Below are 14,401 nucleotides of genomic sequence, written 5' to 3' on the forward strand. Positions count from 1 at the left end.
TCTCACTCCCACTGTCCTTAAATTGTCAAGTTTTTCATTCATCGTCAACGTCATTTATTTTAATGAGCTAAATCCCTGAACGCTGTATTTGCTCTGAGGCTGAGACATTAAGTCATTACAGGCATCAAAAAGCAGACAGGGCATGGAGCCAATCTGCAATAAAGGTAGAAACAACAACACTGATGTGTTTTTCAGCATTTAGGGTTTGCTTGACTTTGTTTTCATTCTTATTTTCTCTGTTTTTGTTTCTGCTGCTGTGATATTCCCACTCTGCTTGCCTCAACTTGACAGCCACCAGTAGCAGCTCTCATGTTGCAACACCCATAATACCTGTCTACAGCAAAGGGCACATACCTCAAAATGTTTCAAGCATGCTTGAAAAGAAAAGGATAAAATGATGGTCTGTTGCATATTTAAACAGTTTCACAGACACAAGACGCAGCTAAGTTAGGAAATGGATAGACAACAAAACAAGAATGTGTTTTTTTAACTTGTGCAGAAGACACCATGGTCTGTGTGTGTGATCGGAGGTTTGGATGTTGCATTGATTTAGAAGGGTATAGAGATATGGAGGTGTTGTTTTTTGTACTTCTTTGGCATAACTTTAAACCATTAGAAAAAGAGGAAGGTGATTTCACAATAAAAGCTTTGTGGGTTGGTGCATTGCGCAGCATGTGGGTATCAGAACTGTCCATCTTGTGGTCGTATTTTGCTGAGAAAGGAAAAAGCTCCTCTCTTGCAGGCACTAAAAGCTGTAAAAACTACTGTGATGCACTTGTAACAGGTATATCATCTGTGCTCTGTTTATTTACAACAACAGTATACAAAGATCTTCAGTCAGTGTCTCAGTCTTATACAACTGATTCAATTTTCATCATCATCACAAAGTTGTTTACAGCGTGAATGAGGACAGTTTAAAAAAAGCCTTCCAGGTTCCTGTACTCCACTCAGGTTTGACATTTTTGTAGCGGTTGATGGACATTTTCCACACCAGAATTTAAACAGGCCAGTTTACTCTGATTATAAAAAGAGGCAACAACATGAAAAAGTGTTAATTCAACCGAAGAAGAATGAATGACTTTCCAAAGGGTTCACGGAGCAACTGTGAGGTATTGAAATGTTTATGTACATCTTTGAGTAACAGCAGAACATTTGGTCAAGTTGACAGTATGTCACAGTGAGTGTAAACCCCAGTGAGAACAAGCAGAACTAGTTTGAGGTATCTGATGATCAACACAGAGATATAGAGTTTCCTGAGTGATGAAAGTTTCTATACATTATGTTTGGTCTATACTACACGGTTATTTCAGGGGCCGTAATATGCAATAAAACCGAATCACGAGGAAAATGCTGTATCTATCATCACAAACACCTGGTCTGAAATAAATCCCAATAAATAAAATGCCCTGTTATATTAAAGTAGATAATAATATAAAAATATATATTTAAATTGTTCTATGTAAAGCATGCAGCTCAAAAGCAAATTTACATCTAGCTCACTTGTTACAAATCGAATTTTCCATTAGATCAGGCAACAGATGTATAATATGAAGCCATATGTATGGACCAGCCAGACAGTATTAAGAATTTATACACGCAACTGTTAGGAATAGGGGGAAATAACAAGTATTAGATGCATTGCAATCAAGTTGCAAAATCAACTTTTTCGTCCAGTGGCCAAAATTTCAAATTGAATTGACTACCTTTGTTTTTCAGCTGGTAAGTAAAGCAAATGTACCAGCCACTTGCATGTTTCAGCAGCACTGGGCTAGTCGATGGTGTTGATTTTATACACTGATTGCTATTCTCTCTTGCAAGATTATGTCTCAGTGCAGAAAAGTCAGTCTGAAATGTAAAACCCAATTCTTGACGTTATTATTGCTTCCAACTATTTTGTAAGACCGGGCTATACGTTTCCTTCGACTGCGGCAATAGGATAGTGAAACGTAACAGACATAAATGTGTGTTCTTGTTTTTGTGAGGCTGGCTGAGCATGAGCAACTGCAGATGGATACAATTTGATCCTTGGCTTTAAAGCTATCATATTGTATTCATAAAAGATAATGTATGTAAATTAATCTTTTTTTTTTAATATATGGAGCATTACAACTAGGCTATGTTTTAAAAGCAAGTAGTCACAAATTAAAAATAAATCAGATCCTGGGAATGAAATCATTAGGTGCCAAGAGATTCCCACCCCTAGTCCCTGTTGCTACTTAAATCCTCTTTTAAAGGGGTAGATTCGATATTTTGAAGTTTGGTTTTATAGGGGTACTTATCCATTATCAGAGTATAAGACAGTAGATAGTCAGCACACCCCCACTTAAGTCCCAATTAAAACAGTTAATATCAGTTTCAATGTACACTATCTCTTTTATGTTATGGCACTCTTTAAAGCCAGACTCCACTGAAATAAACAGTGATTTAACATTGCGGAGCATTAACATTGAGAAGCTGCTGATCTTCCGATGCCTCAAAAAGTTCTTTTGTTTTGTGTTATTGTGTAACTTTTGCATTTGAAGGGGTTAATTCTGATTCACCAAAGTCACACAATAGCACAAACTAGCTGATTAAAGCAGCAGTACCTGTGCTCAGCGAGCTAAAATTACTGTTCTTGTCAAAGGAGTCTGGTGACTTTGACCATAGTTTAGATGAGGAACCAAAGCCATTACATGCAATGCAAGCGTTTTCGGTAAATGGGCGAAAATATTCTAGCAACATCGGGTACATTTAAAGTGATATTGACTATTTTTTCTTGGGTGAAACTTTTTACTCTAAAATACATTTTGTTGCTGACCCCCATCCACAGCAGCAGATTGCTAGCGTCTGTGACAGACTACAGCCTGCTGCTCCAAACTGGGGATAGATGACTGAGATATACTGTATGTAAAATAAACTAGCCTTACCAACCCACCTTCAAAAAATGCAAACTATCCCTTTAAAGCCCTGAATAACTCTTTTTACAGGACTGTATGTAAATGTATCTTTGCTCAACTGACATCTTCTCTGACTTGCTGTTAGCAGTTGAAAGAAGTAAACTTAAACTTACACATTTTATGTGACATTATTGAACATACCAGTATGGATTCCACGTTGAGAAAGTGCAGAAAAAAATCTATTATTATAAAAATACTGAAAACTTTGGAGAATTACTGTGCAACATTTTTCAGCAGATGACACACAAAAGTGTGCATGCATACAGAGTTGACCCAAACAGGATGGACAACACTGCCTCACATAAACCATAAGCACGTGCTGCATTTAGATGGATGCAGATGATAGTCATACCCACTGACAACTAACTCTACAGAGGAGGAGTGATGCAGGGCAGCATTTACCTCCGCTGTGTTTGCAGCCTTTCAGAGGGGAAGTCTAATCTTGCAGGTTATCTTAAAGCACCTTTTTCTGGTGGACCAGTGGTAATGCTATCTGTGTGTCTGAGGTGTAACTGCAATAAACAACCTGTGCTCCCTCTGAGATAGTTTTCAGTACAATTTAAGGGGGAAAAAAATCATTTCTCTAATATTGGCAAAGAAATTTTTCTATCTCCAGAAGTCGAAAGTGTTGTAGTCGCTGTTGTTCCCAAGCCAAAGTCTGTATTTTGCAGTTTCACCTGGAGACACTTAGGAAAGAACGTGTTTATGTAAGCATCCTTAAACCCTGAGTTACAGAAGCAGTAGACCAGCGGGTCCAGCAGGCAGTCAATGTAAGACAAAACCATGAGGCTGTCGTAGACCTGAACCACAACGTCCTCTGTGTCCTGCCACTCCTTCAGTCTTACGGCCAGCAGCACCGCTCTGGCTACAGTACTGGGCAGGAAGCAGATAGAGAAGACAAGGACGACAGACATGACCACGCACACTGCTCTCCTCAGTTTGGTCTTTTCACCGACCGTCTTCCTCCTTAGCCGGTTGACGATGCGTACAGTGCAGTAGACAAGGATGATGAAGGGGATGATGATCTGGGTGAAGTAGACGATCTTGAAAATAAAAGAGAAGCAACTTTGAGTGTGATCCCTCATAAAGCAAAATAGTATTCGTTTATGTGCCAGGGATGCAAAATATATATTGGCCCGATAAATTATCAGCCAATAATTGGACATTTTTATTGTTATGTAATATTCCAAATAAAATAATAGCCAATAAATAGTGCCAATAAAACAAATCCAAACTGCCTTCATCGAGATAACAAGGGCAACAACTACACACCTTGGTGGATTCAAAGGAAGACAACATAATTAAAACTGTAAATCAGCAATTCTGCTGTCCAGTGGTGTAAAGTTACTGTTTTTCTTAATAGAGTGTGATGTTTTTTATATCACAATTTCAAATGGTTCAATTTCAAAAGCTGTGATAATGTTCAAAATATAGTGTAGACTACTCTTAAACTGATATTGAGGGGGAATAAAACTAATCAGTGAAAGCTGAGCTTGATCAGCGCTGTTAATAATATTTACATGACGTGGCTTTTTTTTTTGTTTATAAAAATTAAGCGTGATGATACAGACATTCATACATCAGATGTAATTCGGACTTGCCGATGCGCATTGAACCCGCTTCACACCCATTCATATGAGTTGCTTGCCACTTTTTGTCTCTGTTAATCGTAAATTTAGTCTGCAGTTTAGTTTACACACATGATATACCGTAGAATTACATAATGTGGGAGCTTCTATGGACATGAATAACCCGTTTATGATCAGGTTTTGGGTGTATCCCATTTTCTGAAAGTAGCTTGCATATATACAGGGAATATGAATAACTGGATTTCTCTGTGCTCATGTAAACATTAAATCCCAAATGTGATCACAACTGGAATGAGCCTCATAAAGAGGTGATTGCACTTTAACACTGGGCATCATAATCTGTTTCTCTCTCTCGCTACAAATAGATGTGTAGCTGACTACACAAGCACTGAAACCTAGTTTTGACACTCAAATCTAAACTTTTTTATGCACTTTTATTGTTCTTTTCTGTATTTCACCATTAGGAACGGATTTAAGACTGATTAAAAGTAATTTTACGTTCACATTTGTATTTATCATATTCATCTGAAGTTTAGGGTTGTATGAGGCCAGGAGTGTTTACGGAAGGTCTGAGACAGTGAAGAGTTCATTATTTATACCCCTTAATCAAAGATTGTTTTGTTAGGTGATGAGGTTTCTGACTCATTATTTAATTTAACTACTCAGCCATCCCAGTCATCTCAAACTCTTGTTTTCATGCCATTACTTGTCTTTTGTCTTAGCAACAGTCCAAAACACAAAAGTATTTTTCTATTTGGTTTTTCAAATAGCTAATAAAACAAGCAAATATTCAGTTTTGAGTGGATTTTTGAGTAAAAATGACTTGAAATGACTTGAAAAGTGACAGAAAAGTTTCTGCTGATAAATTAATAAACTGATTGCTTAAAATGCCCAAACAGATTTGTATACTGCCTGTGGCAAGCTGTTAGTCAGGGAACTGGTGGATAGGAACAACAGTTCAAAACAGTATTGACTGTCAGCTTTATGGGAAGTCTGTGTGATGGTATGAGGCAGTGTAATTAACTCTAGTTCTTATAAAGTGCTGGATGCAGTTAGCTTTGGCAGGGCTGGTTCTCTGATGTCAGAGTTTAAATTAGTCTTTTATTTATTATCCCATAATAATGATTAAAGCCTTCTTGGTTTTCATGGCATAGGTGCTGAAATATTTACAGCTATTACTCATGCAAAATCTGCTCTATCAAAACAAAAGAAACCAATACAGTACCTCTCTGAAGACGTCTGTAACATCGTGATAAAACGTCTCAACTTCCCGGCCCAGGCTGTTGCAGCATTCAAAGGTGGTGACCATCGTGGGGATGGTGAGGGGCAGCAACAGAAGCCAGATGAGGATAGAGATTTGAGGACTTTTCTTTAGCGCTTTGACAAAATTCCTCCTCCCGAGATGCACCACGTTGAAGTAGCGGTCGAGGGACAGGGTGATGAGGAAGGCAATGCTGGCTCCTCGGTTGAGGAACAGCATGAAGAGCATCGTCTTACACAACACTTTATTCTGGCTGCGTCTCTGGCCATGATGGTAATGGTAGGCCTTGGCAGGAAGACAGGCCACCAGCAAGAAGTCAGCAACCACAATATTGAACAGGAAGATACTTTTGTTCTTCCAGAACTTGAACCTAAAGTGGAAGTAATTGACAAAACAGTTATTAGCTTCACTGTTTCAAAGTTTATTCTGCATCGAGAGTAAACATAACAGAGCAGAAAGCCTGATGCTGACCCTGTCGTTCAGAGTCTCTGCACACAGCAATGTGTGGCAGTTCACTCATTTAACATGTCCTATTTGCCACAGCTCTTCTTTTTGCACTGTATATTTGGGGGTGGAAATATACAATGGTGCCAAGGAACACACTGACTCTTTGCCATTTCAGCACTTACCCACAGCACAGTGTGTTCCACATTTATCACATTTATCACTTTATCCCTGCTCAGAAACCTTAATCTGTATCAGAATGATCTGGTTTGGAAATCCTATGTTTTGCTATCCAGGATCAGATAATCCATCTGACTTTTGTGCTTTTTTTTTCAAAGCAACACTGGTATGGATCACCCTCATCCAGATAAAAACTTTTTTTAAGATTTCCAAACACAGGTTATGTACTCTAAATGTGTCTATTGTGTATCACAATGTAGGGTACTAGCTATGGAAGAAACAACAGGTATAATAGCCAGTATGGGGTTGCTATAATTATTTTTATATAAAAAAAGAAAGAAAACAGCCAGGTAATCTAATCATATTTTGGCTATGGAATAGAATTGCATCTCAAATTGGAGGAAAGATCAAATTAAAAGAAAAAAAGATTCTTAAATCTGATCTGATCCAAAAAGTCAAGATTATTCTGATCTCCAGCAGAAAGGTGGATTCACAGTGGATTTCAGGAACAAAATGCAATTAGACTTGGTCATTTATGTGTTTACTCAACAGTAAATGCAATAATGCACCTATGGTGATAAGTGCCAGTTGCAGTGTGTTTGATAGCAGAATGCCTACATTGTGGTATGTATTCCTGTTTAGAGCACTTGTCTTTCGGGTTTGGTATTTTTAAGAATTTTAAGATAATTTGATTCTAATCTGATTCTGGACAGGAAAACATGGATGTCCAAATCAGGATCATTCTGATCAGATAAAAACATTTTAGAAGGTTTGATCCTGATCATAACCAAAATTGGATTTCATGATATTCCGATATCAGAATTCCTCTGTTGTTTTTTTTTCTTTCTTTCTAACAACTGGTTTTCAAGATTTGATCCCAAACCAGTCAGGTTTCTTCTGAGCAACTCGGCCAGATTAGCACACTGTGCACTCTGTGAAAAATGAATTCACCAGGGGTAAATATTGTTTGGTTCACAAGTGACGTAACTATTTAGGGAAATAAAACTGATACACATGTTTTCCATTTTAAAGTAGTGTCCTGAATTTGCAAAGAGGTTCCAAAATCACTGCATTTTAAATAGTCTTTGCCCTTTTACAGAAAATGTATATGTGCATGAATCCTATACAACCTAAACAACACATTTGAGGAGTGCATGCAAGTTGTAAGGATAAGTTCAGCATTTTCCATTGCTGAAATTCACTTTTAATTAACATATTTTGCCAATGCACGAGAATCCAAACAGGATGTTCTCACTGCCCCCTCTTCTACTCACTGCTGTGAACATGCAACCAGGGGCGTTTCTAGGATTTGAGGACGGGGGACCTCAGTAGGAGGTTTAGGGGGGTCCTTAGTCGGGAACTTTTTTTTAAATAAACAAGCTCTATTTCAGTGCTTTTTTTCCCCCCACTCCGGCACCTTATTTACCCATAAAAGCTTTTTTCTTTTTTTTTTACTTTCAAGATTAATTATGAAATGGGGTGAGAAAAATATAAATATGTAGTTGTGAGTAATTAGTATTGAATACAGAATACTTAACAAATAGTAATGAACTGTAACTGAGTACATTTATTCAAGTACAACTATAAGCAGAATGATAGATAATAGTTTTATTTTTTGTTATTAGGCCTGTTCTTTTTGTAGAGAAATATATATTGCCTATATATTTAAATCAGGGGCTATTTATAAAACATTTAGGACTGAAGCCTCATACACCCAGGCCTAAGACGCCACTGTATGTATCTATTAGGATTTCTTCCTGCAAAGTCATTAAACTGCTGTTTAATGACTGTTTGAAAATGTGTCAGATCGTTAAATGAATCAAGACACAGCTTGATCACAGTGGGAGAGATGCTCACCACCACAATCTGACCATTTAAATGAGAAAATTGTCAGTCTCTTACTAGCTACTACTATGACTAGTAGTTAAAAAATTGTCTGGATATATCTATACCGTAACCCAGGCGACCTCACTGACCTTGTGTTATCAAGGTTTGAATCACTTAGCGAGGCAAAATGCCAAGAAATTCTCAGCCGATGAGTCGCACAAACATCAGTTATCAAGATCAAGTTCTTGGTTGTTTGTAAAGTTTCCATCTCTGAATGCTTTCCCTGGCTTTTCAACAATCCCCACTGTACATATTACTTTTGAACACCCTCAGAAAATAGTGGAAAAGACAGGCACATACTTGAAGACGAAGATGTAGAGGACAGACAGGTTGAGTGGCAGACCCAGCAGGAACTCTCCAATCATCAGCCAGGAGAGGGCTTTGTATGTGGTTGCGTTGGGTCCCCTGCAGTGGTCAATAGTTTCATTTGTAGACATGTTTCTCTGGCTGAACATAACAGTCTTGAAGGTAGCAATACTTAAACAGCAGTAAAAGAAGTTGCAGTCAAATAAGTCCTGTTTTATGAACGAGAGAAAAGGGTTATAGGTGTTTCCAGGCAGGCATCACAGAGTTAAATCCTTCGTTTTGGAGGTGGTTGTAGTTGCCTCTGACCCAGAATCTTCTCTGCTCAGGCACCGATTCCCCTTCTCACTGTGATTTGTCAAATTCAACAGTCCCCTTCTGAGAGCCTTACAGTGATTCTGAAGCTCTGTGACGACTAAGCTTGCCGTGCTAAAACATGCTGAGGAGACATGCACAGTAAACCCGGCATGAACTGAAAAAAAGGGCTGAATACAGAGGAGAGAAAACACCCTGTCTCAGTGAGTCTGTTAGCCCTTTTTATGTGAGGCTGCCACTGATCCTTTCAAGAGGAAGAAGTTGTTGTCAGCTGGAGGTGTGGTTTAAAGGGGGGGGCTTAACTTAAGCTTACTCAGTTTGGAAGATGCTAGTTTCTACTTTAAACATAAAAATGTCTTAATGGTACAAGTTTCAAGGCACTTGTAAGTAGATGACTAAAAAGAAAGGAGGACATGCCCTTTACAGTTTCTATATTACACAGAAAGTGGTGACTGGAAAAGTGGCTGTTAACGGTGTTTTCCAGGAGTATGGGAAGAAACGCCTGTGAAATTCCTCAGGTGGCTGTCCATACGAAACCATCATGCCTCCACATGTCTAGCTTTATTATTGGATATGGTGACGACAGGACTTAGAAAACATTGTCCTTCAAGGAAAATGACATAGCGAGTTCTGCTGGTACAAGATCATCTTGATGTCATACAGATAGGATAGATAAAATCTTGTATGGAATATACTGTGTGTTTGTACTGTATATATATATTTATTATGATTAGAGAAGCTGCATAACATGCCATAACATTTAAATTGTGATTATTAAGGATGAGCTTAAAGGAAAACTTTAGCCCCAAAATGACCATTTTTTCTATCAATTACTAACAACCCCCCCCCTCCATTTTTTTTCTTGTACACTTCCTTCGGAAGAATTTCAGTCAAAATGACCACGTTGTTTTTCCACTGGGTTGTTCATGGGGAGCGCTGTTGGAATATAACAGTAAAACACCAGGTGCCGTGAAAGTGAAACTTAACACTTAACATTCATTGTGCTACTTCTACAGCACTATCCAACCTGTGACTCAAAATGCTGCTCAGGAAAAAAGAGATCTTGAAGTCTCAACTTAGAGAGTGAAGTTTGCTGGAAGTGAGAGATTTGCTGGAAGTGAAATACCAATAATCATATGGGGCGGGGGGGTTTCTTAAAGCATGAAAACAGCGTCACAGGAATATGATGCATGTGTATTCGTAATGACAAAATCCCATTTAATAAGTTGATGGGGAATTGATATGACTGGACATAACTCTTGATTGAACATGTTGTACTTTTATTCAGTTGAAAGGTTTCTGGGGAATGTCACGGTTCAGTTGAAGTACTCATCACCAAATTGTGAAAATAATGGTGAAATGACGCTGTGATTGAAGTCATCTTTCTCAATCACATCCTCCATGGTGAAAGCTGGTTTTAGAGCAGAACTAGAAATACTGAAAACAGATTTGCAAACAGCCCCAAAGTGATTTCTCAACCCTCGTAGGTGTCGAAGGGTTTCTCTAGTTTGACTCAAATACTCTTTTACACCTTTTGTCAAACCAGATGATGAATAATAAAATATTATTAATGGAGGCTCCAGTCCAGAGATTCAGCTTTCTTCGTACATTGCACCATGTAGATATTTAAGATAAACAGGGAGGGGCAGACATCTTGTTTGGAAATGTTTGTTCAACAAACTCAAACGGCGTGGCCAGATTATTTGATAAATACTTCAAATTCTTCCTAGTGATGTTAAATGAATACAGGAAAAGCTCATGGCTAGGTTGGGTCAGCTTTTAAACATCTACTTGACCCATCTGCCTTCTTGTCTGCTACTTTTTTCACTGACAAGCTGTATACTAATGATTTAAAACTTGAATTGCTGTAAAGCCATGCATTTAGTTGCAGACTTCACCTTCCTACAAGTGAAGTCTGCAAAAAGTGAAGTCTGTGAGCATGACGAAGTTTTAGCACTTTGTCACGCTCTGTCCTAGACAAAGTGTTATATTGCACGAAAGAGCAATGCCGCACAGGTTCTGCAACAAACCACATGTCCAAACACAGCAAGTGCATTTAGACATTCTGTGTGTTGCACCTCTGACCACAGCAGTGCCTCTTTTAATAGTTATTGCGACATTGCTTGTCTACCACAGAAATGTTGTGTACTGTCCCTGTTTAACATTGCAGCATTATTCCTAACAACCTCTTTTTAAAGGTAGAAAGATGGGTAACAATTCTTTCACATTTGCAGAAGCATTAAGAAAATTAATTATAGAGTTCTATTTGTGTTTTTGCACAGTATTAAAGTGACGCAGCAGCAAGAGGAAGTTAAAACACAGATGCAGAGTGTAGATAAGAGACCTAAAAGATAATAGCAACCTTTTGAATTCAGAGAATCATTGATAATTTTAGACGTGCTCTTAGGGGGATTTATCTGCTTTACAAAAACAAATGAATAGCTTTGTTGCTTGTTCTTGTAGCTAACATAATACAATCAAATACTATATTTTACAATATTTTAAACTATGGCCTTAAAAATTCCCAAAAGTTAAATCAGGACCCTAAAATGGATAGGCCAAATAAAGCACTTTGACTGGTTGTTAGTTGTGATAAAATGACCATAGACAGAATCATAATGTTTTCAGAGCAAATGCTGCCTCAATTGGCTAGTTTTAACCACCTCAGAAAACACCCACCTAAAAACATCAATATCAGTTCAGTAGACACTATATTAAGAAAATTCTCACAGCTTTACTTTGCCGCCAGAAAACCCTAACCACCAACAAATTGAAGGCATTGTCTCAAAGACACCAGACTCCTCTGACAAAAACAGTAATTTAACCTTACAAAACACTGGAGTTGCTGGTCTTCCACTGCCTCAATCAGTTAAAGTAAAAGGTAAAGTGGAGAAAATGTTCAAATATAGCATACACTTTAACTGATATTGATATTTTTTTAGGTAGGTCTTAGTTGCTGAAATACATTTTGCACCATCCCCCGTCCACAGCAGTACATTGCTTAGCTTCTGAGGTGGTAGATTTAGTTTATCAACGATGCTAGCTAACCAACATAACACATAGAATTAACACAACAGAAACCTAGGACAGGTTGGACCACCATGTTAGACTATATAGCTTTAAACGTTAGTTACACCTCAAAATCAAAACAGAAATAAACAAGTTAGCTGAGTTCTCATGTCTATGCTATTCAAATCAGTTGCCAGTTGTCTACCAACTGTTGTAAACATGACATCATGTTGATTCGTCCTTTGTAAGGGCAATGTCATCTAATTCCTTTTCGACTGCTAATTGCTTTCCACATTTCTATATTACTCTGCGTAGCCTTCTAACCACAGAAACTGATAACAAACTAATTAGCAAGCTGAGTCTGAGTCTGAGTTTATTTCATTGCAAACAAATAAAGATATTAGTAAAAATAATAATAATGTAAAAAAAAGAGTCTCCATCATGGGGTCCCAAGCTAGCTATAGGGGACTAAACTGATGTGTTCATTGATGTTTCTAGCGGAAAAAATCTGCTGACCCTAAAACATACATTTATGTTATAATGACGTCAATTGACTAGAAACAAAAAAAAAAGATTACTGGTTACTATACAAATTCAGAGAAATTGGAGCAATGTCCTTGCCACAGCAAGTGACACAGTAATTCACAGTAATTCAGGCCATGTAGCTCAGTCATCTTCCTCCGCTTTTACACTAAAGACAGGCACTGCTCAGATCAATGCAATTCATTTCAATGCAGAATGTGGCTGTGCTCTTCTTAGCAGCTGCACAGGCCATTCAGTCAAAGCGTGTGCTGTCCTGATTTTCGGTTATGCTTTGTGGTTAAACTAAATTTAGAAAAGTTTTGACGGCCCCAATATGTGGTCTGAATTTTTTCTTACATTAGAGCACTTGCAACACAGACATTCAAACATTCAAGATAAGAAACAAGGATGCATATTTAACAAAATAGTGTGTTCACCAAAGACAACTTGCTCAAGACCTTTGAACATACATTTGTTCTGTTATGAAGCTCCATATTTAATTTTAGGATTTACTGACCTAATTAAAACCCTTCATTTACTTTATTTATTTGAGCACAGCAATTTCTGTTTACTCTTCAGGACATGATTGGGGTCAGAAACAGCCTTAATATGTTTCTTTTGTTGCGCTATAACTTGAGCAGGTCTTCATTTGGTGGAGCAGTTATAACTTTAAAGTTTGTTTATCTGTACTCTTCAGTCTTGCAGGACTTGGGTAAAAACTCATGGCAGAGAACATCAGAGCATGATGTACAGAAAATAAGCTCAGTTAACATTCCAGTGTAGTCCTGCCCCTCCTAGATAGATGCTTAGTAGGCTGAAAAAATGCTCAACATAATGCTTATTACAGTACATGAACAAACTGCTTGTGCAACCAGTGTAAAAAAAAAAGACTAGTCCATTTTAAAAGGAGAACCATGCATGCTCATGTGACATATCTTGCATTATGTACCTCCAGAATGTGCACAAAGAGCTGCCTGAGGCCTCTGTTCCGATAAGACGGCCACAACTTATCTTGTCTTCTTTTCGCGCAACAAAAGAAGCCTCTATAATTTCCTGCACAAATGTTTTTGTCTTCATGCGTCAGGTATTAGTGGGAATCCTCTTACATTAAAGCCACAGTAATGATGGCAGCCGTATACAGACACTTCAGTTGTTTACTTTGTCTGTACTTAGAGCAAGGTGCTCTGGGAGACATGTCTCTTAAATTTATTATAATCAGTATGAAAGGAAATACCAAGAAGCATTTCTGGGCAGCAGTTTAGACTCAGCTTGTGTTTCCTCCCACATGCTATCGCTTAGAAATGTTTTTTTTTTCTTTTTTTTATTTCACATTTTAATCTGATTTTCTTTCTCCTTCTATCTCTTTGTCTCTTGCTTAGACTCTTTCAAAGGTTTGATGTTTCCTGTCTGTGTGCCCTTGCAGTGGATCGACTTGTCGCCAGTGCTGATTGCCATGAGCTCTGAGAAGGTACTTTAATGACTGGTGCTTCCTTTGAATATTTGAATCAGGTCAAATCTCAAAAGTCTAGTCGAAAGTAATAAAGTCTCAGTCACTCAGCTTTTTACATTGTACTGAAGATAGGTTGGAAAGAAAGCACCACTAGGTTCCGCTAGTTTTGCTAAGGACACTTGAGTCATATTTGAATTTTGTGGTGCATGTGAAGTGAAGGGTTTTGTTTTAACTTTTACGTATAAAATGAAAGCAGAGTGTCAGGCAGTGACAGTAAAACTTATAAGTTCATTCCGCTGGGTCTAAGAGTTTGCTTCTGCGTAGTGAGGGATTGACATTATAATAATGTGGCACACTGATTGACAAGAACGTTTCAAAATGGCACGTTTCCAAAAAGGTTGCTGAACCCTGTCTTAAAGATATCGAGAACCGATATCCAGCCCTATTGGCACCCAAGGATTTATCGCACCCAGAATCCTGGTGTTGTCATAGATAATCTCTCTGT

The 14,401-nt window shown here is 38.0% G+C and overlaps 1 protein-coding gene across 2 annotated transcripts; it reads right to left on the bottom strand.

Moving 5' to 3' along the window:
• Positions 1 to 787: 787 nt before the first annotated feature.
• On the bottom strand, positions 788 to 9,146 carry LOC121955166 (12-(S)-hydroxy-5,8,10,14-eicosatetraenoic acid receptor-like). Of its 2 annotated transcripts, XM_042503007.1 has the most exons (4): positions 9,074 to 9,146; positions 8,598 to 9,020; positions 5,751 to 6,156; positions 788 to 3,979 (listed from the first exon to the last, which is right to left on the bottom strand). In XM_042503007.1, exons 2-4 carry the CDS (start codon positions 8,750 to 8,752, stop codon positions 3,512 to 3,514), a joined length of 1,029 nt encoding a protein of 342 aa, XP_042358941.1. In that variant the 5' UTR covers positions 8,753 to 9,020; positions 9,074 to 9,146; the 3' UTR covers positions 788 to 3,511. The 2 variants fall into 2 exon arrangements, with proteins under 2 accessions (XP_042358941.1, XP_042358940.1); XM_042503006.1 differs by having other exon boundaries at positions 8,598 to 9,125.
• Positions 9,147 to 14,401: the final 5,255 nt, after the last annotated feature.

This window comes from Plectropomus leopardus, chromosome 16, assembly GCF_008729295.1.
Source record: "Plectropomus leopardus isolate mb chromosome 16, YSFRI_Pleo_2.0, whole genome shotgun sequence".
Classification (NCBI taxonomy): Eukaryota; Metazoa; Chordata; class Actinopteri; order Perciformes; family Serranidae; genus Plectropomus; species Plectropomus leopardus.